Below are 26096 nucleotides of genomic sequence, written 5' to 3'. Positions count from 1 at the left end.
CTTCCACTTTATCCCCATGCTTAGCCTTCCTGACTCCGTACTCTGAAATCCCCTTTTCTCTTAGGACAAGTTGGCAGTCTAAGCCCACTAGGGAGGTGAAGTGAAGGCTGCGCTCCTCTGGCTGAGTCACATCTTGAACCAATGTGACTGTGAGACAGACAGAGGCTGCTATGGTTACAGACTGCTGTGGAACTCGTGTTCACTTTTGCTTATTTCTTACTTTCCTCTTCTTCCTCTCTGTTTTATCTTTATGGACGGCTTCTTGGCAGCTCTCTTTATCTAATCACTTCCTCCTGGATGTAGTTTACACCTAGTTTCCCTCTTAGGACAGCCTTGTCAAAGAGGACCTGAGCAAGTTTTTTCCTTTGGCTTCCAGAGGTCCACTGTGTGTGTACCCTCTGGGGGAATAAGCAGTTTTAGGCAAGAACATTCCTTTGAAAACGTTCAAATTATGGAATCCTTTGTCCCTTAATGAACTTTACTTGTAAGCTTCTCATCCACTTCTCTCCTTCCCTAACTTAAAAAAAAAAAAAAGTGAACAAAAGATCACTTGAAACAGTGTCTGAGTTTATTTTTCAGTTTTTAATTTTCAGCCTGCCAATATAACAAAGGCATTATTTTAGTACAATCCAATCTTTTTGAGGCAGGGATTTTAGTTGAAATCTAGGAACACAGCTTATCTTGGTCATCATCTTCTACCATTTGCTATAGGTAAAGCTAGGAAGGATTTAGAAGTAGTACTGGTAACTCTGGGACCCACCAGGAAAAGGAGGGATGGCTTCCCTCATCTTGGTATGGCTCCCAACCACAAAAGCAGTTTCGTTGTAAGAGGAGAGTCAGAGCATTTTTAAGTCTACCTTACTTTAGGAAAATCAGGAAAACAGACACAAACAAAGCCAGGATGGCGAAGAGTTTAAGCAGACCTTCAAATGGAGATGGTGAGTCTTGCACAATTCGAGTTTTGGTGACCTTGAGTGCTCGATCCCATTGTGTCATGATGGCCTTTCTGGCTCCACTCCATTTTCCTGGGCCAGTCAAACGAAACTGGTACGGTGTATATGGGCCAAAAAACATGGCCAAAGCCAGCAGTGGATCAGTCAGGAGCAGAGAGAACAAGTTGGGCTTTGCACCCATAGAGGTCAGGAGGTCATCTATGTATGTGATGTAATCGGTCTCTAAAGCCTTGCAGTAGTTCAAGCCGTACCTTTGTGATAGGAAGATTGGGGGAACAGGGGAAGACAAAAGGATACAATAAGAATAATCTAATGTCGATTGAAAGTACTCAAAGCAACTGAATACTAGTAAAAATTTTATAATAGATTCCATGCTCTCCCCTTTATACCACTAGCTCTCTAACAGTCTCATTCTATAAGAAGTTTACAGAGCGTCCAGACCATGCATATTATGGAAAAAAAAATGTATAGACTTCTAAAGTTTTTGTTTCAAAATTAACTGTTTTATTTTCCTTCAATGCTTCTAAGGATATATCTACTTTGTAAAAGCCAGTTATGATTGAATTTGTATAAGGTGGAACATTCATATAGAGTAGGTATCTCTGTTATTCTGGTGTCAGCCCCTAGAATAATTGACTGAAGTGCTAGCAAAATTTGATTTTGTTCCTGCTAGTAATTCATCTTGTAGGAGTTCCATAATTGGGGTCAGATAACACCTCAATCAAAGATAAAGGAGATATATCTAGAATTTTTTATTGTTTTCAAATTTGACATCTTGACACAGATAGATCAACACTTGAAGTTTCCAAGTATTATGCGTCAGAATAGCTATAATAATATACTTAAGTGCAGTGCTTCTAAAAAAAGTCTTTCTTTGCTATAGAACATTTTTTCAAATGAAAATTTCTACTCGATACAGTAAGTCAGCTAACATCACAGGGGTTTTGATTGCATTGGGAGTGAAGACTCCTGGGCCATGAGTTTTTGCTGTTCATCCCCCTCCATTTATCCCTGTTCCCAAAGCATAGCACAGAGGAAGATCTCTCCTTCACAGAAGGTGCCAACATAAGACTATTTGGTAAATGCTGTAGGCTTTGAGGGTCATGCAATGGTCTCTGTCTCTACTAGCCAACCCTGGTGTTCTAACACAAAAGCAGCTATGACAAGAGATGAAAGAATGAACCTGACTGTGTTTTAGCCAAACTTTATTTCTGGTCACTGTGATATGAATTTGACATAATTTCTACACATAACAGTGTTTCCTTTTTTCTTCTATGAGTATTTAAAAATGAAAAAGCAATAGCCAGGTCAGTGGACTTGGGCATGCATGACCCTTAAATAGTTGGAATAAAAACAACAGAACTGCTGAGACTTGTGGGCTGGATGACTGCTGTGAGCAAATGGAGAAACTCAATTATTTGCTGCTTACTTGAAGTAACGTATCTGACAGATGAGGGCAATTGTGTTTGGTCAAGAATTCCAAATCCATGTGAGATTAGGTACCCATCATTGGTGTGCATGATTCTGAGCACAAGCATGATTCCCATTTTTGCTTCTCTCTCTCTTTCAGTAGGCTCTCCCACCTTTTTACTCTTACTCTCAACTGGCTATTTTCCATCCCATGTAACACTCACTTCTGTGCTATTGCACAACCAATTTTAATCATGATTCAGAAAGAGTATCTAATAGTTGACTCACCCAGTGTGCTTGTTTTGCTTCCTTTCATTAACTTCGTTTATCATGACACTTGTTGGTGGTAATTTAATCATTCCTGTAAAATGAATCATAAATGCAATTCAGCTTTAAGTCTAGTTTTTACTTATGGATACAAATGCTTTATGGTTCATTGTTTTTGTTATTTCTAGTACCCAGCTCCTCATCTGTTCTAGCACAAATGGTAGCATCTCGAGCTGATTGGTGATATGCCTCCGAAATAATTTTATCATCTGAAAAGATAATGATTCCACAGTTGCTCTAATTGTTCAAATGAGACCTCACAATTGTATTGATTGAATTTTGTCACCCAGTTCACTGAACTTCAAATTTTACTTGAGCCAGTTGGTTCAGTCAAAATAACAGACACTCCTTATATTTCTTAAGTCCGATGTATCATTTATATTTGCAATGGTATAAGCATATCATTATGAAAGAAAAATTCATTGCACAGTAGAATAGATGCTTCTTTTAGATATTCTATTATTTTAAGTAGAAGCAGAGTAACAATTTCTTAATTTCCAATATAATAAAATCACATAGTAAGCCAAAAGTCTGTGCTGGTTTCCCATAGGCTTACCTTTAATGACGCGAACGACCCATCGAGCTTGAGTGTCTCCTGTGGGTAATATGGAGCCCAGGGGTTTGATGATGCCAATAAAGGCCAAGGTTGGCTTTTGCAGATGTGCAGGGAAGATATACTTGTACAGTGACGCTTGGCCATCTTCGACTTTCACTACAGACTCATCAAGGAAGGGAAAAGCTAACGTGTACCCAGTAGCAAAGACAATGATATCGACGGGCTCTTCATTCGGGGCGTTGTGGACATGGTCAAATACAACAGAGTTTTCCCTCACCTCCTTTACGCTTGACCTAATACAAACTTTCCCTGTGATGATACGTCCTGGGAGCTCATCATTTAGCACTGGCTCTCTAAGTTGCATCCTAAATAACAACAACAACAAAAATGGATAAAGAGACATTTGTCAATGAAAAATATAGCTGGCCATATTTTCTATCCATCCTTCCCTTTTAATTCTTTTAATTTAATGCAAACTTTGCTGGACAGAAGCTGCAGGTCTTGGGAGAAGTTACATCTGTGAAAAAGGATTTATGAATGTCCAATGATTATAATATAGGTTCATCATTACCTAGCATTTGGAAGCCCAAGAAGAAGGCAGAGCTTTTTCTGGTTTGCTTCTCTTGCTTTTTCCAGCATTCAGCTGCAACTGTTGCTTTAGAGATAGGAAACTACCAAAAAAATCGCTGGAAGCTCTAGTCAGTTCTCTTTCTTCTTAGCAAAAAGTTCTTTCAGGAAAACGCACATGTGTTTTAAAAGAATCAGGACAGAATCATCTTTATCTGGCTGTGTCTTTGGAATTGGAAGGCTAAGGCTTTGGAGATGATTTTATAAAAACCAAGGCATTGTTGGCTTTGAGTTACCCAGATAGAGAGAATGTGGGTAAAGTGGAAACAGCACGGGAGTTTCAGAGAATAAGAGTGGCTTCTCATCTAAATGCTTGAGCTTAACCGAGACTGGGCAAGTCATTGAATGCCATAGGCTTCCGTCCATTCATAAAATATTGGTGATAACACTGATCATCCTTAGCTATTTGGGTCAGATGAAGGGCATATAAATTGTGTATATTGAAATGATGAAAGACTAAATAAATCCAGCAAAGATAATAATTATTCAGGCTTATTCCACATGTTCCAGAATTTGTGGGATTTAATCAGATTTGAATATAGTTGTACAGACCAGCATTAGGCTAGATATCATTCATGTTGTGGAGCTTCTGCACAACTGAATACATGGGGGTTCCTGGAGATGATGTGCTGGCAGACATCAGGACACTCTGCATTCCTCTTCAACACTTCACTCGACACACCTGCTTTAGGACTCTGTCCATGTTTTTGTCTAGAGTGAGTTCTAACACGAGCATTAGGGAATCAGGGTTAGGAGATCCATGCTCATGAACTGACTGGGCTTGTGGGCTTTAATGAGGAAAGTACTATTTTTGGAGAAGAGCTAGAAGCAGTATCCAGCCAGAGAAAAACTGAGATCTGCTGTCTGATAGCTAGTCCATGAGGTCCTGAATGCTGTGGACCATCACCTGAGTTAGTGTGAAAGTTGTTACTCATGAATTGTGCTGTGATGCAACTCGGGGCCTAGGTGGTGTCTCTGCTGCAGCTTGGGAAAGTCCCCAAAGCAGAGAGCTCCATCGAGCTGTGCCTGGGTTCCTAGCTCACAAAAACTGAGATAAAGCTTTTTGTTTTAGGCCACTAAAAAAAGCACCCTATGGGATCAAAAGCACCGATGTCAAAGTCAAAATTCCTGAGGAGTTTGCTGATGAAAGACAGCATTTGAGAAATAAGGAGAGAAAAAGTGGAGATGGTAAAAGCAGGGAAGGAACAAGGAGAAACACAATACATGCAATGGCGTCAAGGCTGCTTGGCATCATCTTTGGCCCGGATTCCTCCTGATTCCTGTTGGCTCAGGGTATAATCCATACCGAGGTCAGACAGGGTCTCCACATGCTGCAGGATCTTCTGGTATGCGATTTCATTGTATAAAATTAATGAATAAAGAAATAAAGCCTTTGGCCCTTCTAGATGGCATAAATCATGGGTTATAAAGGAAAGGACTGGTTGAAATCAAGTTCATCTCAAGAGTGAGAAAACACTACCATTACAGATGGTATACAGCAGGTATAATGTTTGGTTTTTCCCAACACAGTAAGAACAAGGCAATATGTTGCATTTTTCAACAAATCAAAGATAAATCATTAACTTTTGATTATTACAGGTGAGATTTAAATTACTTGGCTAGTCCTAGAGGTCACTGATTACTAAATGAATTTGGTCAAGTGACTGAAAGTCGCTAAATCTCATTTTCCCTGAGATTATACCTATATTTACCATAAAGGGTTGATCACAAGGTGAAACACATAATTTCATGAACTGAACACATAAGAACTCTTGGTTGTTTTCAAGCAAAACAGTAATGTAGATTTGTAATGTAGTTTTGTGATAACAGTAATGTAGTTTGTAGTGAAGAGTAATGGAATTTTACTCTCTGATTGTTTGGCTGTGCTATTGTTTTATTTGCATATGTCACTAGAGATTCTCTCTTCCTAAAAACTCTTAGCAGGTACATTACATTTACCTGTCTTTTGGTGCTAAGCCATAATTTGCATGATTGAACCAGCTGTTCATCTTTCTTGCCACCAACCAATTCACAATTGAAGTTGGGAGAGAATTTCTGATCAGGTTCTGAAATCGTGTCATGAACACCATGTCCCATGGGTATCCTGAGTCAAAGACCCGGCTGATCACCCATGAGCCTCTGGTGGTGCTGAGGAACACCTAGAAACAAGCAAAGATGTTCACACATTGCAAGGCACTGGGAAGCTTGACCCTCATACAATACCTCCTTCATGAGATAGGGTAGTGCTTGTGGTTCTACCATTACATAGTTATTGAATTCATTTGGTAGAGATAAAGACAGAGAGAGAGAGAACTACATCTATTGTTTTACTCCTCAAAGGCCTGTAAGGTCCTGAGATGAGGCCAGGCCAACACCAGGAGTTGAAACCCAAGCCAGGTCCTTGACATAGGTGGCAGTATCCCCTGTCGCTTCCAATGCTGGATTATCAGGAAGTTGGAATCCAGAGTGGAGCCAGGAGTCAGACGTAGGCACGTTAGCATGAGGTGCAGGCATCTAAAGCAGTGGTTTACTCTTTAGACTAAATGGCTGCCACTAACTACTGTTGTAAAGTCATTCTCTTGATGTAATTATTAGGGTACCTGCAGCATTAAAAGTCATCTATTATTGAGCATGTATCATTTACCAGACTTGTTATACTCTGATAAACTATAGGAAGCATAAAGTCTCAAGTGAGAAGACACTGAAGAAGTGATTACAACTATGCACTTATGGAACTTCAAAGAGTTTGTTAAAAATGAAATCAAGATAAGTGTATCTTGTTTAAAAAACATTTTGATATCCGTGTATCACTCCTTTTGAATAACATACATTTTCCATAAACTTTTTGAAGACTTTTGATACTAACTATAAAGCCAATGATGGCGACAGCTAAGGTTTTCTATGAAAATTTCCAAACAAACCATCAGTTAAACCGATAGAAAATTCAATATCGTTTCAATAATGTTAAAAATAAAAATAAAGTAAAAAAACAAACTTTCAATGAAGAAAAAATAATAAGAAATAAAATGAGTTTAGAAATTTTAGTGCATATTATGTACTTATAAAGAATCATTTTCTAAAAATTCATCTGCTGTTATTAGAAAGGCAGATTTACACAGAGAGAGACAAAGAGAAAGATCTTCATCTGCTGGTTAACTCCCCAAAAGGCTGCTATGGATAGAGCTAAGTCGATGTGAAGCCAGCAGCCAGGAGCTTCTTCTGGGTCTCCCGTGTGGGTGTAAGGTCCCAAGAACTTATGCCAGTCTTTGCTATTTTCCCAGGTCATATTCGGGGAGCTAGATGGGAAGTGGAGCAGCCCAAACATGAACCGGTGCCCATGTCAGATCTGGGCACTTGCAAGGGGAGGGTTAGCCAATGGAGCCATCATGCCATGCCCTGACATGTTTCAACTTTATTTATTTATTTATTTTTATTTGAAGGCAGAGAGTGAGAGGAACAAGGACACCCAGCTGATAATGCTGACAACGGGTGCTTTGGTCCAGGCTGAACTTGGGAAACACATTACAGGTCTCCCACGTGGGTAGTAGTAGGAATACAACCAGAGAGTTCAGTGTCAGGAAGCCAGGATTGAGCACAGGCCCTGTGACATACATAGGACATGGGTGTCCCACCTGACAGCTAAACCACCTGACAACCCCCCCCCCTTCAAATAGATGGTATGACTGTTTGAGTTTGACACTTAGTTAACAGAGTTCACTAACAGCTGTTTCGATATCTGCAAAATGAGTAAAAAGGAGTTTCTTGTTTAAAAAAAAAATGGCCAATTTGTTTCTTTCCTGATACAAGCAACTGATTTAATAGCCTTCTCACCCTTGGTCAAATTTGGATGTGATGGCTTCTGTTTGAGTGTCACCATTCATTCTTGATATATGGTTCATTTAAATTTATAACCTAATGGAGCAATAATATATATGAAGATTTTTAAGAAGCTACACCTCATGGGAGATGTAATTCAAAAACAAATTTACTGGGACTAATATTGTAGTACAATGGGTTAAATCTCTGCTTCCAATACTGATAGGCCCCATCAGGAATCTGGTTTGAAACTTTGCAGTTTTCTTTCCAACCTAGCTTCTTGTTAAGGTGCCTGGGAGGGCAGAGGATGAAGACCCAAGTGCTTAAGCCCCAGTTACCCATGTGGGAGCTCTGAATACAGTTCTTGGCTACTGGTCAAACCTGACTGTTGAGTCCATTTAGAAAGTAAACCGGCAGATGGAAGATCTGTCTCTACTTTCCCTTTTCTTTCTGTGTATCTGCCTTTCACAAAAATAAACACACCTTTAAAATAAAAGTTAATTATTTATAAAATAAGTGCAAATATTTTTAAACCAATGTGTCATATTTTTCATAATATGCATATTCCACGATTTTTTATTTCTTGTTTACATTAGGGGCGATGCAGCGGTATAAATGGGCTTATCTTCTGTCTGTTACTGCTGGAGTCCCATATGGCTGTGCCCCAGTTGCTCCACTTCTGATGCAGGTTCAAGTATATGGCCTGAGAAGGCAGCGGAGAATGGCCCAAGTCCTTGGGCTGCTGTGTCTGTGTGGGAGAACAAGAAGTCCTGGCTCCCAGCTTTGGATTAGTGCATCTCTGGTAATTATGGATTTAATGAGTGAATCAATCAATGAAAAACCTCTCTCTCTGTAAAATTTCTCTTTCAAATAAAAGTTAATGAATCTTTTAACAAATATTTATTTTTAAAAGGTTACTTTTTATTTGAGGGCAGTTGAGAGAGAGAGAGAGAGAGAGGTATCTTCCATCAGCTGGTTCACTAGCCAGGAGCCTGGAGCTTTTCCCAGGTGTCCCGTAGGTACACCTGAAACACCTGGGCTTTCCTCTGCTTTCCCAGTCATAAACTGGATTGGAGAAAGAGCAGCCAGGACTTGAACTGATGCCCATATGAGATGTCAGACACCATATGCAAATATTTAATCTAGTATGCCAGGTGCCAGCCCTCAATGAACATTTTAAAGGTTTCTTACACATATAGATTTTAAAATGTATTACACTGAAATAGAACTTATCTTGAGATTCCTTTTTCCATGAAAGTATTTAGCCTTGGATAGATAACACCAGGCACTTAGTGGCAAGAACTAATGATATATTCTCTGACCTAAGACATTTACACTGAATCTGACTTTTTATATCTCAACACAGGATTGAATGTGACAAATGGTGATATGAACTGTTTTTAAGCCAAAAACTCTTTCTTTGTTAGTACAAAAATGGTGAAAAGTTATGCCCAAGCGTATTTCCTATTTCAAGGAATTTCTAGACGATTAAAGAAATTGGAATAATTGTATCTCTATGTGGTTGTCACAATCGATGGACCAGTGTTAATTTCAGTATAATGATGCCAATTTGGCAAGTTTTATCAACCAACCAATCAGTGAATCGGTCATTAAGTTCTTTTTCAAAAGTCATGGAAAAGAATTTTGAGTTTTATACTCCCAATCCTGTGCATGCAGGATTGGGAGTACAATTAATGGTTTAGTTATTTGCAGTTATTTATCTATTGTTTTTGATTTTCCCACAACTATACACTCTGTGACAATTAGGGGCTTTCTGCTACTCTTGTGTCGGACAGTATATTCTCAGGGCCTGGCACCGTGTCTCCTCATTGGAAGCCACAAATTGATTCCTATTGGTTGGATGACTCTCAGTGAAGTTGCATCACAGTTGGGGAAAAGATAGGTACTACAAAAGGTAATTTAAAACATTAGGAGTAAAAAGTATCAACTGAGGACTGTAAACTGCAGTACTGCTTAAATCCTGTAGAGGGAGAGATCAGTGTGTGGTTAGGTGGAACAGCTGGGATGTAAATATAGAGGATAAAGAAGGTCAGGGGTTGTGGCAGTGAAGATGGTGGCATGAGCAAGGGGGAAACAGCCTTGGTAATAAGCAGAGGCCAGGAAGTGGTGCTGCCTGGCTGCAATAGATGACTGTGTGGGTGGTGGCATAAGAGTTGAAATGTACACAACGGATTTGGACCATAGTAGGAGAACATTATGATACCAAGTGAACATATTTGCACTTTTTATGCTGTCATGAGAGCAGGCTATTTGGGGGATGCACGTGTTGGTGGTGGGAAGTCTGGATGGTCTGTGTGTGGGGTGGGGAAGATGGACTGAAGGTAGGGGTGCATGGACACAAGGCAGAGTCAGGTGCGTTTGCTTTCAGGCAAAGAGGAATGGCCATGAACTTGCTAGTGGTCTGAGTCTCGGCAGATTGCTTGATTTTAATAAACATTAATCTGTTCATCTGTACTCAGTGATACTCATTAGTACCTCTGTTAGCGGCTTGTCTTGATGAAATAATGCAGTAAAAAAAAAATCAGTGTAGTAGAAAGTATTTGGTGCAATGTTTGACACAGAGTGGTCCCTATAAATACTGATTATTTCTACATGATTGGTAGAGGGAAAACACATTTACATCAGTGTGAAGTGGCAACTAAAAGAGAAGGTAAAGGCAGATGGGAGACCAAAGAAGGAAAAACAGCTAAAATTTTCTGACTTGTGACTGAGTAAAGAAAAAAAAATGTGTGGTAAAATCTGGGGGAATATGGAAAATGGGTGGTTCGAAAAATGGCAAAAATAAGGAATAAGATAGTTGACTTGGGAGAAAAGATACCAATGGACTTCGCACTAAAGTTTACAAACAGTCAATAACACCGATTTTTCAAACAACGCTCTGTTGAGTATTTTAGTTCTTTTGACATTCATCATGTTGTCAAACATTGCTTACTGAAAACACACATCCCAAAATGAAACTCCTCATGAAGTGACAACAAGATTTGTACCTTTTTTGCCACGTGACTGGCCTCTACAGCAATGTCAGTACCAGAATTTCCCATTCCAACCACAAGCACTCTCTTGTCCTTAAATATATCTGGATGTTTATACTGTCGACTGTGAAAGTATTGACCTTTAAAGGTGTTTATACCTATAGGAAGAAAAGACAAATCAAATGGAAAATTTGAAAGATCAGTGAGTGAAACATAAACATAAACATATTTCCACTGGCAGAAGCTTTTTGCCAGACGATTTAAGTTGTATTTATTAGCATTCTTCTGTTTTAGGAAACCTGCAGTCTGATCTGGATGAATGACCTTACAACACATTGGAAGAGGATTATTTACTTACTATACACAATCACTCCATCTCACTAGCAGCACTCTGTTTTTTCTTACTAGATGATTAAATAAAGTTAAAGGAGTTTATCATTTAAAGATTGATGGAAGTCAGTGGACAATAATATTCAATTTGTTAGTAGTTGACTTAGGTGTGGCTTTTTATAAACATGGAATAAATCCAATCTTCATTCTTTCATTTCAAGCATATACTTTGCACAGTGTTCAACATCTTATTGTCCGGAGAAGTTCAACAGTTTCTTGGGCAGACCACCTCTGGTCTCAAGGCAGAGCTGGCAGAATATCATCCCGACCAATTAAAAGCCACAGCATAACATCAACTACTGTTTACAGCCTTATGGAGTTAAATGACATGGTATTGAGTGACCAATATGTTCGAAAATGCAAGTTCTTAACCACATCCTGTGATTACTTCATTGACATTTCAATTTTAGTTTATATACTACCGGCTTCTATACACCTTATGGCTATAGGGTACTATTCAGCTGGCTCGTGTCTATTTTCCCCAGAGCCTATGAAACTGGGTTATACAATCAAATGTAATAATTAAAAAAAATGGCAGGGAAAAAAATGGAATAAAAAGCCAGAGAGAACTTGGAGCTACAGAATTTGCATGATTAGCTCTTTGGATATCAGCTCTGTATCTGGCACTATTAGAAGCAGGAGATATGATATATCATCTCGATTCACAATGGTCCAAGTCAGTTGGGCAAGTTCACTGGTACTTCACCTTGATGACTCATTGTAACTCAGGCTCATTTTGCTGAGTCAGCCAAAGATAGCTCAGAGGAAAAGGATCAATTAATTTTCTTACATCAGGTCAACATATACTGGGAGAACTCAGTATCTCAGGTGATTGGTGTCAAATCTCATGGAAATATCTAATGTAAACAATGAATTAAAAAAGAATATCTCAGGGGAATTTTACATAATCAGAAGTCACATACGCTGAAAGAAGAACCTGTTCCTTCTAGAAAAAAATGTGGTAAGACATCTAAACTCCCAAGGGATGAATGTTTGTGGAAGATTGCCTCCCTAAGGCCTTGTGTCATTAGAAACCTTCCATGAAAACTGGTTAAAACCCAAGCAAAACCCAGGAGATTTGGAACTTAGCAAAGATACAATCAGGGTCAAGTATTAGCTCAGAGAGGAAAAGGAAAGCAGAAAAAGCCTAGAGAGAATCATGGAATCAGATTATTTTGGTGATAAATGGACACAGGTTAGACTCTGTGTGGCTCTCACAGAGGACAGAACTGAAAAAGCACACGCGTGAATGGTGGCTGAATAAAAGCGGTCCTCAGGGAGAAATTGATTCTTTTAAAATTTTATTTTATTTACTTTTATTTTATTATTTTTAAATAAAATAAATATTTTATTAAGTTATTTTATAGCTTTTATTACAAAGGCAAAGTTGTTATAGACCCATGTGGGCCTCTGAGTAGGGCAGACAGAATTGGGATGTAGGGATGGTGGGTGAGACAAATATTTCATTCTTTTCTCCTGTGTTTACAGATGAGGGAGGGGAGGTGTGCTGCTCCTTGCAATCACACCTATAAGGAGGCCCCAGTATGCGGACAATGTCCTGAGGGTGTTACTTGAGTGGTTGTAATTGTTCTGAGAGGATGTTGGTGTTGTTACACCAAAGGTACAAAATTCTGCTTAAAGCCTATTGGCTGTCCCTGTCTACCTCAGTGTGTCTACAGATCTAGATGTCTGCTATAGAGCCTGTCCTGGAGTGTTGTTCAAATTGCGCTTCTTTCTGTCTTTTGATGAGGTACCCAAAGTATTCTGTTGGCTAGGATGAAGTAGCTCTCTCGTCTTTTGTGTTCATTTGGACATGTTCTCCATTCTTTCATGAGGGTCAGTAACTGAGGTGGCCTAGTCCTGCAACATGTGCTCCGGGATCAGAAGACATGACTATGATTTTCCCTGAAGTCAGGGACTGAGTGTAGTGGTCTAGTTGGAAAGCCCCTAAAAGACCTCACCTGGCAGGTCTTCAGACCCTGCTCTCACATGTGCCAGCTGGTGCAGGGTCAGGTTCAGTCTGCACCACCAGGTACTGTAACCTAGCCTGGTCTGGTCCACCCCAAGTCCTGGCTCTAGGTAGAGGTGCAGGCTGGTGCTTTGGCCAGACCCAGAGATGCCCCCTGGAATCATGCTTTTGATCCATTCCATCTCCGGTTCCCTTAATTACCTGCAGGTATAGTGGCCTGGTCTATGGAAGATCCCATAAGAGATTTTTTTGTATGTCAAACAAGCCCTCAGTGGCTCCCATTGTTCTGACCCATCATTGGTTCCCCAGCTCGTACAAATGCATGGCCACTCTCATGCACTCATGGTTGCAGCAATGGCAGTGAGATGACACCAGCTAGTGAGTGCCCATGGTAGCAGAGTAGCCACTCTGCCCATTTGCTTTAAGATCTTCAAAAAATAAAGAAAAAAAACAGAGTAGGCAACTATGCTGGCACACTGGTCTAGTTAACATGGAGCTGGCATTAACCAGGCCCAGAATGCCAGGCAGCTGTTGGCTGCGTTTTTCCCAGCAGCGTAACACTTGCCTAGGTACAGGGCAACCTAGGAGGCTTATAATTGGGATGGAGGGAAATTAATTCTAACTGTGATTTCTAGATTTGCTTTCTTTATCTGAAGGTTCGAGTTCAAGAGAGTCAGAAGGAGGTTGACACAGAGAGAAATAGGAAGATCAAGAGAGAGACTCTCCGTTTGCTGGTTCCCTTTCCAAATGGCTACAGTGACAGGTGGGCCAGTCTGAAGCCAGGGACTGGGAGCGTCTTTCAAATCTCCCATGTGGGTGCAGGGACCAAGACCTGGGCCATCTTCCATATTAGCAGCGAGATGGATTGGAAGGGAAGCTGCTAGGACTCGCATTGGTACCCCTATGAGAGCTAGCACCACATGTGGCAGCTTTAACCACTACAACATAGTGCTTGCCTGCTGTAATTTTTACTAAGACTTTTTGGACCTTATCCTTTGTAAATATTTGCACAATTTGTAATGTATTTTTAAAAATATCTTTATTGAATTTCAAATTTTGTAATATTTAGTAACCACTCCAGGGAATATGGCAGACTGATCAACTGCTATAAGAGAGAGTGGGTAGACTCCATTGCAAGCCTAGCATCACAGAATTCTGAATCACAAAATTTCACAGTTCAAAGGCTCCTTAGCATCATTGAGGCAGGGATTTTAAGTTGACAGTTGCTGATAGATAAGAAGAGCTACAAGTTTTGTAGAACGTTCCTGACTTGATTGGGGATTATTTGTTGTTGGGTATGGTTGTGCAAACTTCTCAGGTTATGGGTGAAAAATAGAAGCTTAGAAGAGTAAAACAGGAAGCTTATGGTTATAGGCCAGTGAGTTGTCCAGACAAGAATTTGTACCTCTTGAATAAAATTCTATCCACACTGTTACACTTTGACTCAGTTAATTTCATTCTTTGCTCTTGTGTTCATCTTTAATTTGGCATGACTTTTGGTGTGACTTCAGCACCATGCAAGCTTTTCATGTTCACCCCAGGCCCTAAAAGGATTGCAGCTCTTTCCCTGAACTCTTAGGAAATTCTGTTCTTTTCTCCAATGCAAGTTACACATTCTTGTATCCATTTTGATATACTTGGAACCTTGCGCAGTATGCTTTGGTGTTGAATACATGCAATTTACTCTATTAGCCTTAAGAACTTTCTGGACCCTTGGATAAGTGTGTTTTCATAAGATATTCCTTCCAGAGAGTTTGGGATGATTCATCGGGGACTTGGTCTACAGGCAGAAACTGAAAAAAGGGTTGTGTGGTCTTGGTTGGAATGATGAAAGTGAGTCTCTTTGAATGTGTTCTAGTGGAGGATGTTGAGCCTCTCTCGGGGATACTGGAAGAACAATGTCCTGTACTGAGAAGAAGACAACACTTTTTTCTAATTAAATGATCCCTTAATGAGGCAATTTTCAAAGTGTGCTTTATCCTGGTGTGACCTAACTTGAGTCGTCTCTGGGATGGATTCTGGGACACAGGAGAACATGGGATCAGGCTAGGTCATATCTAGATGATGTAGAGAGAATTTCCCCACGCTTTTACCTTTTGGGATGATCATTACAGCTTAAATAAATCAATCCATTGTACTGCCTCTGAACTGAAATTCAATTGAAAGCTGACTTAGATGAACATGAATCATGGTTGCAAAGGTAAGATAAAGGAACTGATACCTAAACACATGCACCTTGTCTAGTAAGATTCATCTTCGGGTGTCAGCATTGTGGCGCTATCACCACCTGCTATGCCAGCATCCTGTATGAGGGCCATGGCGTTCAAGTCATGACTGCTCCATTTTCGAATTATTTCCATGCTAGTGTGCCTGGGAAGGTAGCAGACCATGACCAAAGTGCTTAAACCCCTGACGGGCAAGTGAGAGATCTGGATGAAGTTGCAGGCTTCTGGCTTAGGCCTAGCCCAGCCCAGGCTGTCTCAGTCAATTGAAAGTAAGCTAGTTCTGCTCACTATTTCTACAACTTTCTATAACTCTGCCTTCCAAATAAATAAATAAATCTTTTTTTAAAAAATCATCTCCCGGGCCCGGCAAGGTGGCGCAAGTGGTTAAGGTCCTCACCCTGCATGCCCTGGATCCCATATGGGCGCCGGTTCTATCCCGGCGGCCCTGCTTCCCTTCCAGCTCCCTGCCTGTGGCCCCGGAAAGCAGTCAAGGATGGCCCAAAGCTTTGGGAACCTGCACCCGTGTGGGAGACCTGGAAGAGTCTCCTGGCTTCGGATCGGCATGCTGTTGTGCTCACTTGGGGAGTGAATCAATGGACGGAAGATCTTCCTCTCTGTCTCTCCTCTGTATATCTGCCTTTCCAATAAAAAAAACAATAAAAATAAATCTTTAAAAAAAAATATCATCTCCCTTTGACTGTTGAGCTGGTACCATAAACCTCTGATCTAGCTGACTGGTATGGCTTATATAAAATTAAAAAATACATATAGTACCCAATTAAATTTATCAACCTTTGTGGCTTTTGAATTTCACTTTGGCAATGTACTTTGGTCAATTTGGTCAGCAACTTGTTTAAGAAATTCATGCTTTGATATAATTTCTGAGTGCTGTCAGTCACTCATGGAGGGCCACTGGTCTTCAGTGAAGTGTTAAGACTGCTTCTTAAATTATCCATTTTATCCTTCTTGCTTCATAGTTTGTTTGAAAGCACAAGACCAGCCAGAAAGTGCAGGTAAAGGAAAAACCGTTACCTTGTAACTTAAACAGCTTAGCAAAGGATTAACATGTTGTCAGGCTTATCAAGCATCAGGATGGTGCTAGAGAGGAAAGTTAAGGTCAATAGCAGAGAATACCCTACCTGGAAAGCAATCCAATGGCAGATAAGGATTCGTAAGATAACCAACACACACCATGACAGCATCAAAGACAGCCTGTTCTTGCTTCCCTTCATGCAGAGTCACCACTTCCCACTGGCCAGATCTATCAAAATCCTGACATTTTGCTATACTGCAGACTTTGGTCTAAAAAAAAAAAAAAGAAATCAAGGATGGTTAATATTTTTCAAAGTTCCATTAAGGGTTTCTGTGGTAATTGACATCTCAAAGCTCCTGGTGCAAACTCAACATGGTTAATAAGTACAACCCTAGTAACCTCTTCAGGCTATCATAATAGTCACAGTTTCCTGGATTGAAGAATTTGAACCTTGGAATTCTGGAGGGGTATTTAAGAGTGAATTGAAAGATTTTAAGGATTTTGCTTAAATTCTCACAGCAGGTGAGAACCAAGGTTGCAATTTTTAGTTCTTATACATGTTCTTGACAGTGCAGAAATGGGGACATTAAAACTAAACAGAATTATAAATCTAGAAGGTAGTTAATATGCCCGTGTTTCCAAAAAATTGATTGTACACGGTCAGTTTGGTGTTCTTATACGATGCATGGTTTTTAACTGAAGGAACCAGTTGGAATAACTCAGTTCTAACCCAAACTTGACAAACTTAAACAACAATGCAAAACCTTTCAGTATTGTTTCAGTCAAGCAATATTGGAATACAAGAACCAAGTACACTGTGATGTGGCAGCAATATATCATTGCTCAAAGTCCAAGAGAAGTCCTCTTCTCTAACAGGTCAAGAGACTAATAGTTAAAAACCTCAGCAGGTCTTGTTTGCCATATGCAGAAAAACAGGGTTGCAGTTTAGAGCCTTGGGCAGTTTATCTGTCACAGTGTTATAAATTTGTCATGCCTGATACTGTACATTTCTATGAATGTGTATCTTGTGCAATTGTTTCAAGTAAGCCAAAGACTTTATAATTTTTAAAGGCCCACTATTTTTTTTTTTACTAATAACATATAGCCTCCTTTTTCTCTGCACTGATAGTTCTAATTTCTTTCTTGTTGTCCAACATAAGGTACCAAATATGATGTTATACACTGTTTTGAAAAGAAAACAAAAGTGTTATTGATGTTTGTTGTGTTGGTTTCAGCATCTTTGCCTTTTGTAAACGTAGCTTTCAGTAATTTAAAATCCCACAAAGCAAAATTGATTTTAATTGTACATATAATAAATGCATATTGTTGGCGATTTGGTATGTATATAAAAGAATGTGAAATAAAATTCACAAAAGTTAAATCAGAAACCATCTCCCAAACACAGTTGCTTGTCTGTACTTAAGCACAAACTTTTACTGAGATGTGATTATCTGTACTTCCTTAACACTGATGGGCATCTGGTTTCTAAAGTTTTACTTACTTGGTAGAGTGCGAGAGAGACAGCTAGACTCCATTGGCTCCTTCTCTAAATGTCTGTCCTGGTTGTCACTGGGCAAGGCTGGAACTTGGTTCTCCCCCATGGGTGACAGCGACTCAGCTGCCTGAGTCATCATCTGCCACTTTCCAGAATGTGCATCAACAGGAAGTGAATTGGAAATGAAGCCAAGACCCAACCCAGGCACTGCAAAGTAGGATGAAGTTGTACGAGGTGATATCTTCATTGTTGAAGCACAGGTCCACTCAATTATCTGATGCTTGTTTGTCTTTTTTTTTTAAACATAGATTTATTTATTTATTTATTTGTAAGTCAGAGTAACAGAAAGGGTGAGACCCTCTGTCCCTTGGTTCACTATCCAAGTGGCCATGATGGCCAGGCAAGGATCAGGAAGTTGCCATTAGCAGTTTTATCTTGGTTTCTCACATTGGATGGCAGAGTTCCCACATCTTAGGCCATCTTCTGCTGCTTATCCCAGGGTATCTATCGGAAGCTGGATAAGAAGTGACACTGCCAGGAAATGAACCAAAGCCCACGTGGGAGGTTGGCAGCACAGGCTGTGGCTTTACATTGCTATGCCACAATACTAATCTCAATAGGTATTTAAAAAAATGTGATGGAGCCAGAGCTGTGGTATAGTAGGCTGAGCCTCCACCTGCAGCACCAGCATCCTATAAGGTCATGAGTTCATATCCCGGCTGTTCTACTTCCTATCCAGCTCCCTGTTTTTGGCCTGGAAAAGCAGTGGGGAATGATCCAAGTTCTGGGACCTCTACACTCGTGTTCAAGATGTTGAGGAAACTAATGGCTGCTTGCTCTGGATCAGCTCGGTTCGAGCCACTTAGCCATTTGGAGAGTGAATCAGTGGATAGAAGGTCTCTCTGTTTCTGTAAGTTTGTCTTTAATAATAATAATAATAATAAATTGTAAAGTAGGTTTGGGAAAGAAAGCAAAGAAAGTGCTTCCGATTTAGTCTTTCTTATGGGTCTTTAAAAATTATTTTTACCTGTATTTTATATGATGATACACTATTTATATCCTGTTACTAGCAAATTGAGGGAGTAGGATGAGCTCTTCCTTAGAACTCTGTCTACAAGGACTTAACTGGTTGTGTGAATGTGACTCTTACTGGCTGTTCTGGGCAACATCACCATTCATATTGTTTTCTTGGTGTGATTTTTTTCCATACATTTTCCTCTACGCCTAGCCCTGGAACATAGTAGAATGGCAATGCATTATTTTTCATAGGTTTTGTGTTGTTGTTGTTTGAAAGAAAACCAAAGGAGGAAGAAAGAAAGAAAAGGAAAAGGAGATATTCATTTATCTGTTTCCCCTTTCTCTTGTTCCAGCGTCTGAGATAGGAGAGAAAGAATGAAAGAGAGAGTACCCAGGGGGGCTGGTGGGAGTTCTCCATGTCCATGCATATGGGTGTTTGGTCCAAGTGAAAAGTATGCTTTGATATATTACAGGTCTCTTAGGTTAAGCGTATGTCAGAATTTTCAATTTAAAATATTCACATATGCATCTTCACACAAAATAGTCACCTCTTCCTCAAGATTCACCTGGGTATGTGTGTCTGTGTGTATGTGTGTTGGTGAAGTGAAAACAAGACGAAAAAGAATCTAGCCAGGGGTCTGTGACTTTGTCAGTTCAGTCTCTCATCTGTAGGAGAGGAAGGTAATGGAAAAATGTGTAGGACAATATTTCTTGAATGCTAACTGATGAATTTTGGTCTTACCTTGAATTGGATGCATTTCAGAAGGTTAAATCGATTTGCATACATTTTGAGATAGTCCAGGAATTGCAAATTCGGCACATAGTTTGGGCAATCTTCTGGGAATGGAAAATCTGGGTAACAAGACATCTCCTTGCAGCTGTTGGAGACCACGGATTTGTACAGACTGGCTCTGCCTTCTTCAACATGATCCTGTGAAACAGGGCACACAGATGAGTACACCTGCACACTCAAGCATGCACAGACACAATGGAAGTACAAACACTGTGGCCAGCATTATGGCTTTGTGGACAAGGTCATCCCTGAAACACTGGCATCCCATATGGGTGCTGGTGCGTGTCCTGGCTGCTCTGCTCCCAATCCAGCTCCCTGCACATGATCTGGGAAAAGCAGTGGAAGACAGCAGAAGTTCTTGGGCCTGTGCCATTTATGTGGGAGACCTAGAAGCTCCTGTTTCCTGGCTTTGGCCTAACCTAGATTTAGTAGTTATGACTCTGGGGAGTGAAGCAACGGGTAAAAGATTCTCTCTCTCTCTCTGTCTCCCTGTATGTCTCCCTCTCTCTCTGTCTCCCTGTATGTGTATCTGTGCCTGTCTCTGTCTCTCTCTGTTGCCTCCCTTTTCTCTGTAACTCTTTCAAATAAATTAATCTTAAAAAAGAAGAAATTTCAAACATTGACCAAGTTTATAGTGATCCAGATGATATATTTACTGCCTTTTTTCTCCTGTGAAGGTGAAGTTTTTATCTTTTTTTTTTTAAAGTCTTTATTTTAAAGAGGAGAGAAAGAGAAATGGTGCTCAATGGGTGGATTACCTCCAGATGCACAGGGCAGCCTGGGGTGCACTAGTCAGTGGTGGAATATTGAAATCTAATCCAGAGCTCCTCCATGCTAGCAGCGACTCAACTGATTGAGTCATGACCTGCTGCTCCCAGGGCCACAGCATCAGGTTGAAATTTGGAGATCTGGGATTCAACATCAGGCACCCGCAGCATCTGAACCACTGCACAAAACACCTGCTCCAACCTGCTACCTTTCTATGGGATGTATTCTTTTTCACTTGGGAGACAATGAACACCAGCCACACACACACTGTTTGACAGAGGCAATTACGACACAAGATTCATATAAATGTCCAAACTATTTTAAGTACTGTGCAGTTGTGTTTAAAGCAGAGTACTGGGATTCATGCAACTGAGCAAACAAGACAACCAGGTATTTGAGGAACTCCTCAAGCAAATCAGCAAATAAAAACAGAGAGAAACAAGAGGATTCTCATATTCAAGTTGTTCCCTCACATAGATAACCACAAAACCATCTGTTTTTGTGAAACTTAGAAAACTGAAAAGTCAGGAAGAAGAACAGCTTCCAGGAAACCCTACTGTGAAATAATGGACCGCAGATGTAAACAGAAAAGCTAGCTTGGAGGGGTTATGCAGTTCTAAGGGAGGAACTCAAAACAAACTCTTGCCTGATTTTTTTCCACAGATTGCTTCTCCAGGAGAAAGACAAGGTCTGGAGCAGTAAGCGTTCACATAGAAAGCATGGTTCCGCAACACTTCCAAGGACTCCTGTGGGTCCTGGGCCTCTGCTCCAGTAGATGATCTGCCCAGCCACCCTCACGCCCCTCTGGACCTCTCCACCCATTCCTGGAAAATGTGGGTGCACCCCAAGGAGGGTGGAGAGGCTCGGCAGTGTATTCCAAGGATGTGAAGAAGGAAGCAGAAGCTGTCCTCCCCGCACAGTGTGGAGACTCACTTAGGGAGGATAACAGGGTGGCCTTACCTGAAACCTTCATTAATGCTCATTTACATACTGAAGGCCATAGACATTATACGAAGTTTCAGTGACAAGATAATTCTGCAGATGTTTCTTCTCCAAGTGAGATCATCAACCCACAATGTGGGTGTCCAAAGCCTTCCTTTTCTCTCTGGAATCTAAGACGTTGTATTGGGCACAGGTGTTCCCTTGAGTCAGTGAACCTATTCCATATCTGCTGTTTTCTTCGCTGGCCCAGGGTACAGTGGGCCATCACAAACAGGGTACAGTTTGCATCACAAACTTGGCTTGCACTTTCCTTAAGGGTGTGATAGCAGGCAGAGTCATGATCTTGGTAGTCCAATTAAATACAACAACTTAAAATCTCTGTAATCGGGAGGCCCTCTGTCTTGTTTAGAAACGAAACTGTCTCCAGGTGTGTTTTATTGGCTTTCTGCAGCTTCTCTTGATTTTTGCACTGTGTCCCCTTCCTGCTATAATTCGTATTAAGCTTCTCACAGTTGTGTGTACACTGTCAAGCGAGCATAGATGTTGCCAAAGCAGATTTTTAAACTCAAAAGCCTTCGTGAAAGACTACTGTGACTGTGCAGACACTGCTAACAATCTTTTGTGGTGTGTGTGTGTGTGTGTGTGTTGCAAAAGAATGTCTGCAGAAAGCTTCAGGAAGCTTCTGGCATGCTAGAGCCAGAAGGCACCTTCTGGGTTACTCATTGGAGGTTTTTCCATCAGATTCTAAAGGAATCTCAAAGTATCAGAGAGGTGAGTAAAGAGGCCGCTGTGCTGAGGGAGTGGTGCTGAGTGGCAGTGGGGTGATCTTTTCCATTTCCTAGCCCCCCTTAGTAACGCATCCTCTACGTGAATACTTCAGAAAGTTCATTGAAAATAAAATTTAAAAAAAAACAAACAACCCTGTTTTTGCTGCAAAAACAGTTTGAAACCTGATACACGAAGAGTCTTTTAAATGTTCATAGGAAATGCGTGCTATAAAAAAAAAAAGCTCCCTAAGTTTCAAAAACATTTTTTGTCCCCAAATCAACAGTTCTTTTAATTCTATTTCCTGTGATTTGCTTCAAGTGCCCTTTAATTGGGTCCATGTTTCTATTTTATCAATGGGGCAACAGAGATGGAACGACTGGTTGATTGGGTGTCATTTGCCTTGATCACTGCCGGAGAGTCCTCTTTAGGCATTTTGACAAATTCCCATGGCGTTTTTTTGAAGTTCATTCCAATTTTTCCAATTCTCTAATTGTATCCGTCTGTACCCTCTTCACCCTGCACAGTTGTCATATTGTTTTTGAAATAATTGGGGCATCTTGTTAGTAGCCTCTTCTCTCCTCTCTACCTGAAAGTTTTCTAGTGGATTCTCCTCCAGTATAGGGTAGGTGTGCCTCTGGTCTTCCTTACTTTCTGGGGCTCACTCTTCCACTTGTGTCTACAATTCCATATTTCCCTTTTATAACTGTCAGGATCTTGTTCCAGTTTTTAGTCTTCAGTTCCACTTCTTGCTTTGATTGAAACTACTTTAACTACTGTAAGTTACATTATTCTTTGGGAAGTATCATCCTCCAAGTCCATGCTCAACTGATGGATTCGTTGTGCTTGATTAGAATACAATGTTAATAGGGATCACGAGAGTTACTAAGGAAAAAGCATTAAGCTTTATTTGTAATGTCTTCAAATGTCCTGACATAGGAGAGAGTTCTGGTTTATTTTAACAGAACTCTAGTTTGCTAAATATATACATATATAGTTTGTCCAAATCTATACATCAAACTTTTTCAAATTTATCTGAGTGCCTGGTGAGATAGCCTAATGCTAAACCCTTGCCTTGCCTGTGCCAGGATCCCAGATGGGTGCCAGTTCATGTCCTGGCTGTTCCACTTCCCATCCAGCTCCCTGTGTGTGGCCTGGGAAAGGAGGATAAGATGGGTCAAAGCCTTGGGACCCTGCACTGGTGTGGGAGACCTGGAAGAAGCTCCTGGCTTAGGAATATCTCCGCTCTGGCAATTGTAGTCACTTGAGGAATGAACAAGTAGATGAAAGAGCTTTCTCTCTCTTGCTCTCTGCAAAATCTGAATTTCTAATAAAAATAAAAGAAATCTTTCAAAAACTAAATTATTTGAAAGGTGAGGAAAAGGGGTTGGATGGAGAAAGAAGGGAAGAGGAGAAGGGAAAGAAAGAGAGAGGCAAGCAGTTTTCTGGTTACTCCACAGATATCTGCAAGAGCTGGAGTTGTGTCGAAAGTGTTGCTGTGAGCCATGAACTCAGTGCAGCCTCCCATGGGGCGGGAGGAGCCCAATTACTGGAGCTGTAACCACTGCCTCCCAGGAACTGCGTTAGTTGCAAGTGGAATCACCAGTGTAAGACAGGTGCTGAACCTGCGCATGCTGATATGGGACATGGTGTCTTAACCACTGACCTTGCACTTTGAATCGTGGGAATAGATGTGCTCGTTTCTCCAGTGTGCTTTAGAAAGTATCCATGCATTCATGGTCATAGTTTGTGGCCATAGTTTGTAATGCCAGCTGCCCTGTGTTGGAGGCTTGTCAATAAACTTGCAACTTCAGTCCCTCTGAAGTTTTGCCCAATGGGTTAGAAAATTACTTTGTTCCAGTTCCAAAATCCTACCCTTTTGCATTGGGAAATGCTGTGTCTTTCCTGAAACCCCTTGGAGGACCTGAAATCGGGCTGGGTAGATGCCTTTCTCCCCTCACTCTTGCTGATGGATGTATTACTAGCACATTTAAAGTTCATGTGAAACGTTTTTTGCCTTAAAGAAAGAAAAAATAGGAGTTTTGGGGAAAACTGAGAAAAATGCTTTCAGGCTGAGCTATGATGCTCATTGACCCTCTCTGACTTCAGGGTCCTCACAGCCCCAAGCAGGGCCTTGTAATCCCCTGGGCCCCAGGCCAGCCAAGGCCAAGGCTGTGGCGTGTCCCATCTTTGTGTTTCATTCTTTTAGTTCCATTTCCAACCCTGGCTATTGCCCTGCTGAAGTTTGAGAATATTACTCCTCACTGGGGGGAGGAAGAGAGAAGACTTGGAATGTTACTGCTCAAGGGAGGGAAAAGAGGTTGGAATTCACACCCTTTGCTTTGGTTGTTCTTGGCATGGACTGGGATAGCCCAGGCAGCAGGACTTAGCTTATAGAACTCAGCTTGCCCTGAGACTCACGTTGCTGTAATGGATGGCATAGTGCTGAGTAAGGTGCGAGTAAACATAAGCCAGCCTCATATGCAGAGGCTGCACTCCTTGCTTTTGTCCCTGATATTGCAGCCCCTCTTCTTGCCTCCAACTCTATTTCTAGTTTTGCTGCCCTGCCCCTGGGCTTGGCTAGCCTGTTCCAAGCAACCCATTTGTTCCTCCTGGTCCTGGATGAAGTTCTGCCAGGCGGTCTCCCACCTGTGTGCAGCACAGGTCCTTGCTTTTATGGTTAAGGTGGTCTGCCTTGGCTTGGCCAACCCTTCCAAGCATCCAGCCCTTGTGGAAGAAACACAGTCATCTTTTCGTACCAGGCAAGCAGTTCCCCTATAGACAATTACCTCTGTGGAAACCCCACTCACCGTGAATCTCCACAGTCCCCCAATGTCATCACTCCTCTCAAAGCAGGTGGGCTCCAGGCCTTCCTCCAAACAGCACTTGATGGAGGCCAGGCCAGCCACTCCAGCTCCCACAATGGCGACGCGCTTGACCATGTCGTTCTGTGTAGGCAAAAGAAGAAGCAGAGTTTCTTATTCACAAGAGCACCACTCTAGCTTTGGCTGCTCTGACAATCCAGTAAAAGAGTTGGGGAAATGAAGAGATCTGTTCAGTCCGATTCCTCTGCACTGCGTCTCAGGCGTGTGCATGTGAACAGGGAAATGTTCCGGGCACTGCTTTAAACCCCATGCTTGGCATGTTCCCACCCCTCTTGGGAAGCTGGCGCCAAATATTAGAGAACTTGTGATTGTGGCTGCAGTGCCTGGCAGAGTAGCTGAAATCGGATCCTTTAGTGGACAGAATCTTGCATTCTGAGTGGTGCTGGGACCTCTAGCCTTGTTCTCTTGTGCCAGAACTGAATAGAAGGGCAGATCAGGAAAGGATCAGCTTGTCGAACCTGTTCTTTTTGTCACACTGCAACGCTCAAGCTCAGATTAGTATGGGGACACAGCTCCGAGCCAGGCACACAACAACTGGAGGAATAGAGTTAGGACTAGGAGCCAAAACACTTGTGGCAACTAACTATTGGTGGAGCAGTGCCCACCCCTGCCTGGCTATGCTGTTGGGGTGTCTCCCCTAAGGCAAGCACAGTCTCCCAGTGGAAGAGGAAGAGGAGTTTGTGGTGGATGGAGATACTGGAGCCAGTCCTCCTCTCTCACACTGATACTGGTTCGACTGTGAAGAATGTAGCACATCAATATTGCCACACGTTAGAGAATCTTCTCACCCCTGGACACATGCTAATAGGTCAGCTTCTTAGGAACTTAGAATGGTGTGTACATCAGCTATTCAGTGCTTCCAGTCACTAGTGTGTGATGGTGAGTAAATCATTTGACACTTCTGTTTTGTAAGACTAGAGACAATAATCAATTTCAAGAAAGTTCCTGGCAAATAATAAGTGTATGGTACAGTAAGCTGTTTTAACTATAAAAGCATTTTTCCAAGTTGGTTTCTGCTTTATCACAATAAGCCTCCACTGTTCTAATTCATAATGATATTCCTAGACAGTAAAGGTTGTTTCCTGATTTGTTTTCATGACAATTCATGGTCAGTAAGACTTTAAGCCTTAAA

The 26096-nt window shown here is 41.2% G+C and overlaps 1 protein-coding gene across 2 annotated transcripts; it reads right to left on the bottom strand.

The window, feature by feature from the left end:
• Positions 1-565: 565 nt before the first annotated feature.
• LOC121149459 (dimethylaniline monooxygenase [N-oxide-forming] 1) lies at positions 566-25026 on the bottom strand. Of its 2 annotated transcripts, XM_040970169.1 has the most exons (8): positions 24890-25026; positions 19554-19742; positions 16406-16568; positions 10698-10840; positions 5833-6032; positions 3247-3611; positions 2652-2724; positions 566-1204 (listed from the first exon to the last, which is right to left on the bottom strand). In XM_040970169.1, exons 1-8 carry the CDS (start codon positions 25019-25021, stop codon positions 859-861), a joined length of 1611 nt encoding a protein of 536 aa, XP_040826103.1. In that variant the 5' UTR covers positions 25022-25026; the 3' UTR covers positions 566-858. The 2 variants fall into 2 exon arrangements, with proteins under 2 accessions (XP_040826103.1, XP_040826112.1); XM_040970178.1 differs by lacking the exon at positions 19554-19742 and having other exon boundaries at positions 24890-25021.
• Between the last annotated feature and the right edge of the window lie 1070 nt (positions 25027-26096).

This window comes from Ochotona curzoniae, unplaced genomic scaffold (genome assembly GCF_017591425.1).
Source record: "Ochotona curzoniae isolate NIBS_2020 unplaced genomic scaffold, NIBS_Ocur_1.0 contig_1957, whole genome shotgun sequence".
NCBI classification, from domain to species: Eukaryota; Metazoa; Chordata; class Mammalia; order Lagomorpha; family Ochotonidae; genus Ochotona; species Ochotona curzoniae.
Note: the sequence above shows the minus strand (reverse complement) of the source record. Positions and strands in the feature narration are given on the sequence as shown.

Bases quoted from the DNA above. Each gene is read 5' to 3' on its own strand.
- LOC121149459 (XM_040970169.1), bottom strand. From the start codon at position 25,021: ATGGTCAAGCGCGTCGCCATTGTGGGAGCTGGAGTGGCTGGCCTGGCC. The intron at 16,569-19,553 runs GTAAGACCAAAA...TTTTTTTTTTAG, and splicing joins TGAAATGCATCCAATTCAAG to ACCAAAGTCTGCAGTATAGC. The intron at 3,612-5,832 runs GTAAATGTAATG...GTTGTTATTTAG, and splicing joins GGCTTAGCACCAAAAGACAG to GATGCAACTTAGAGAGCCAG.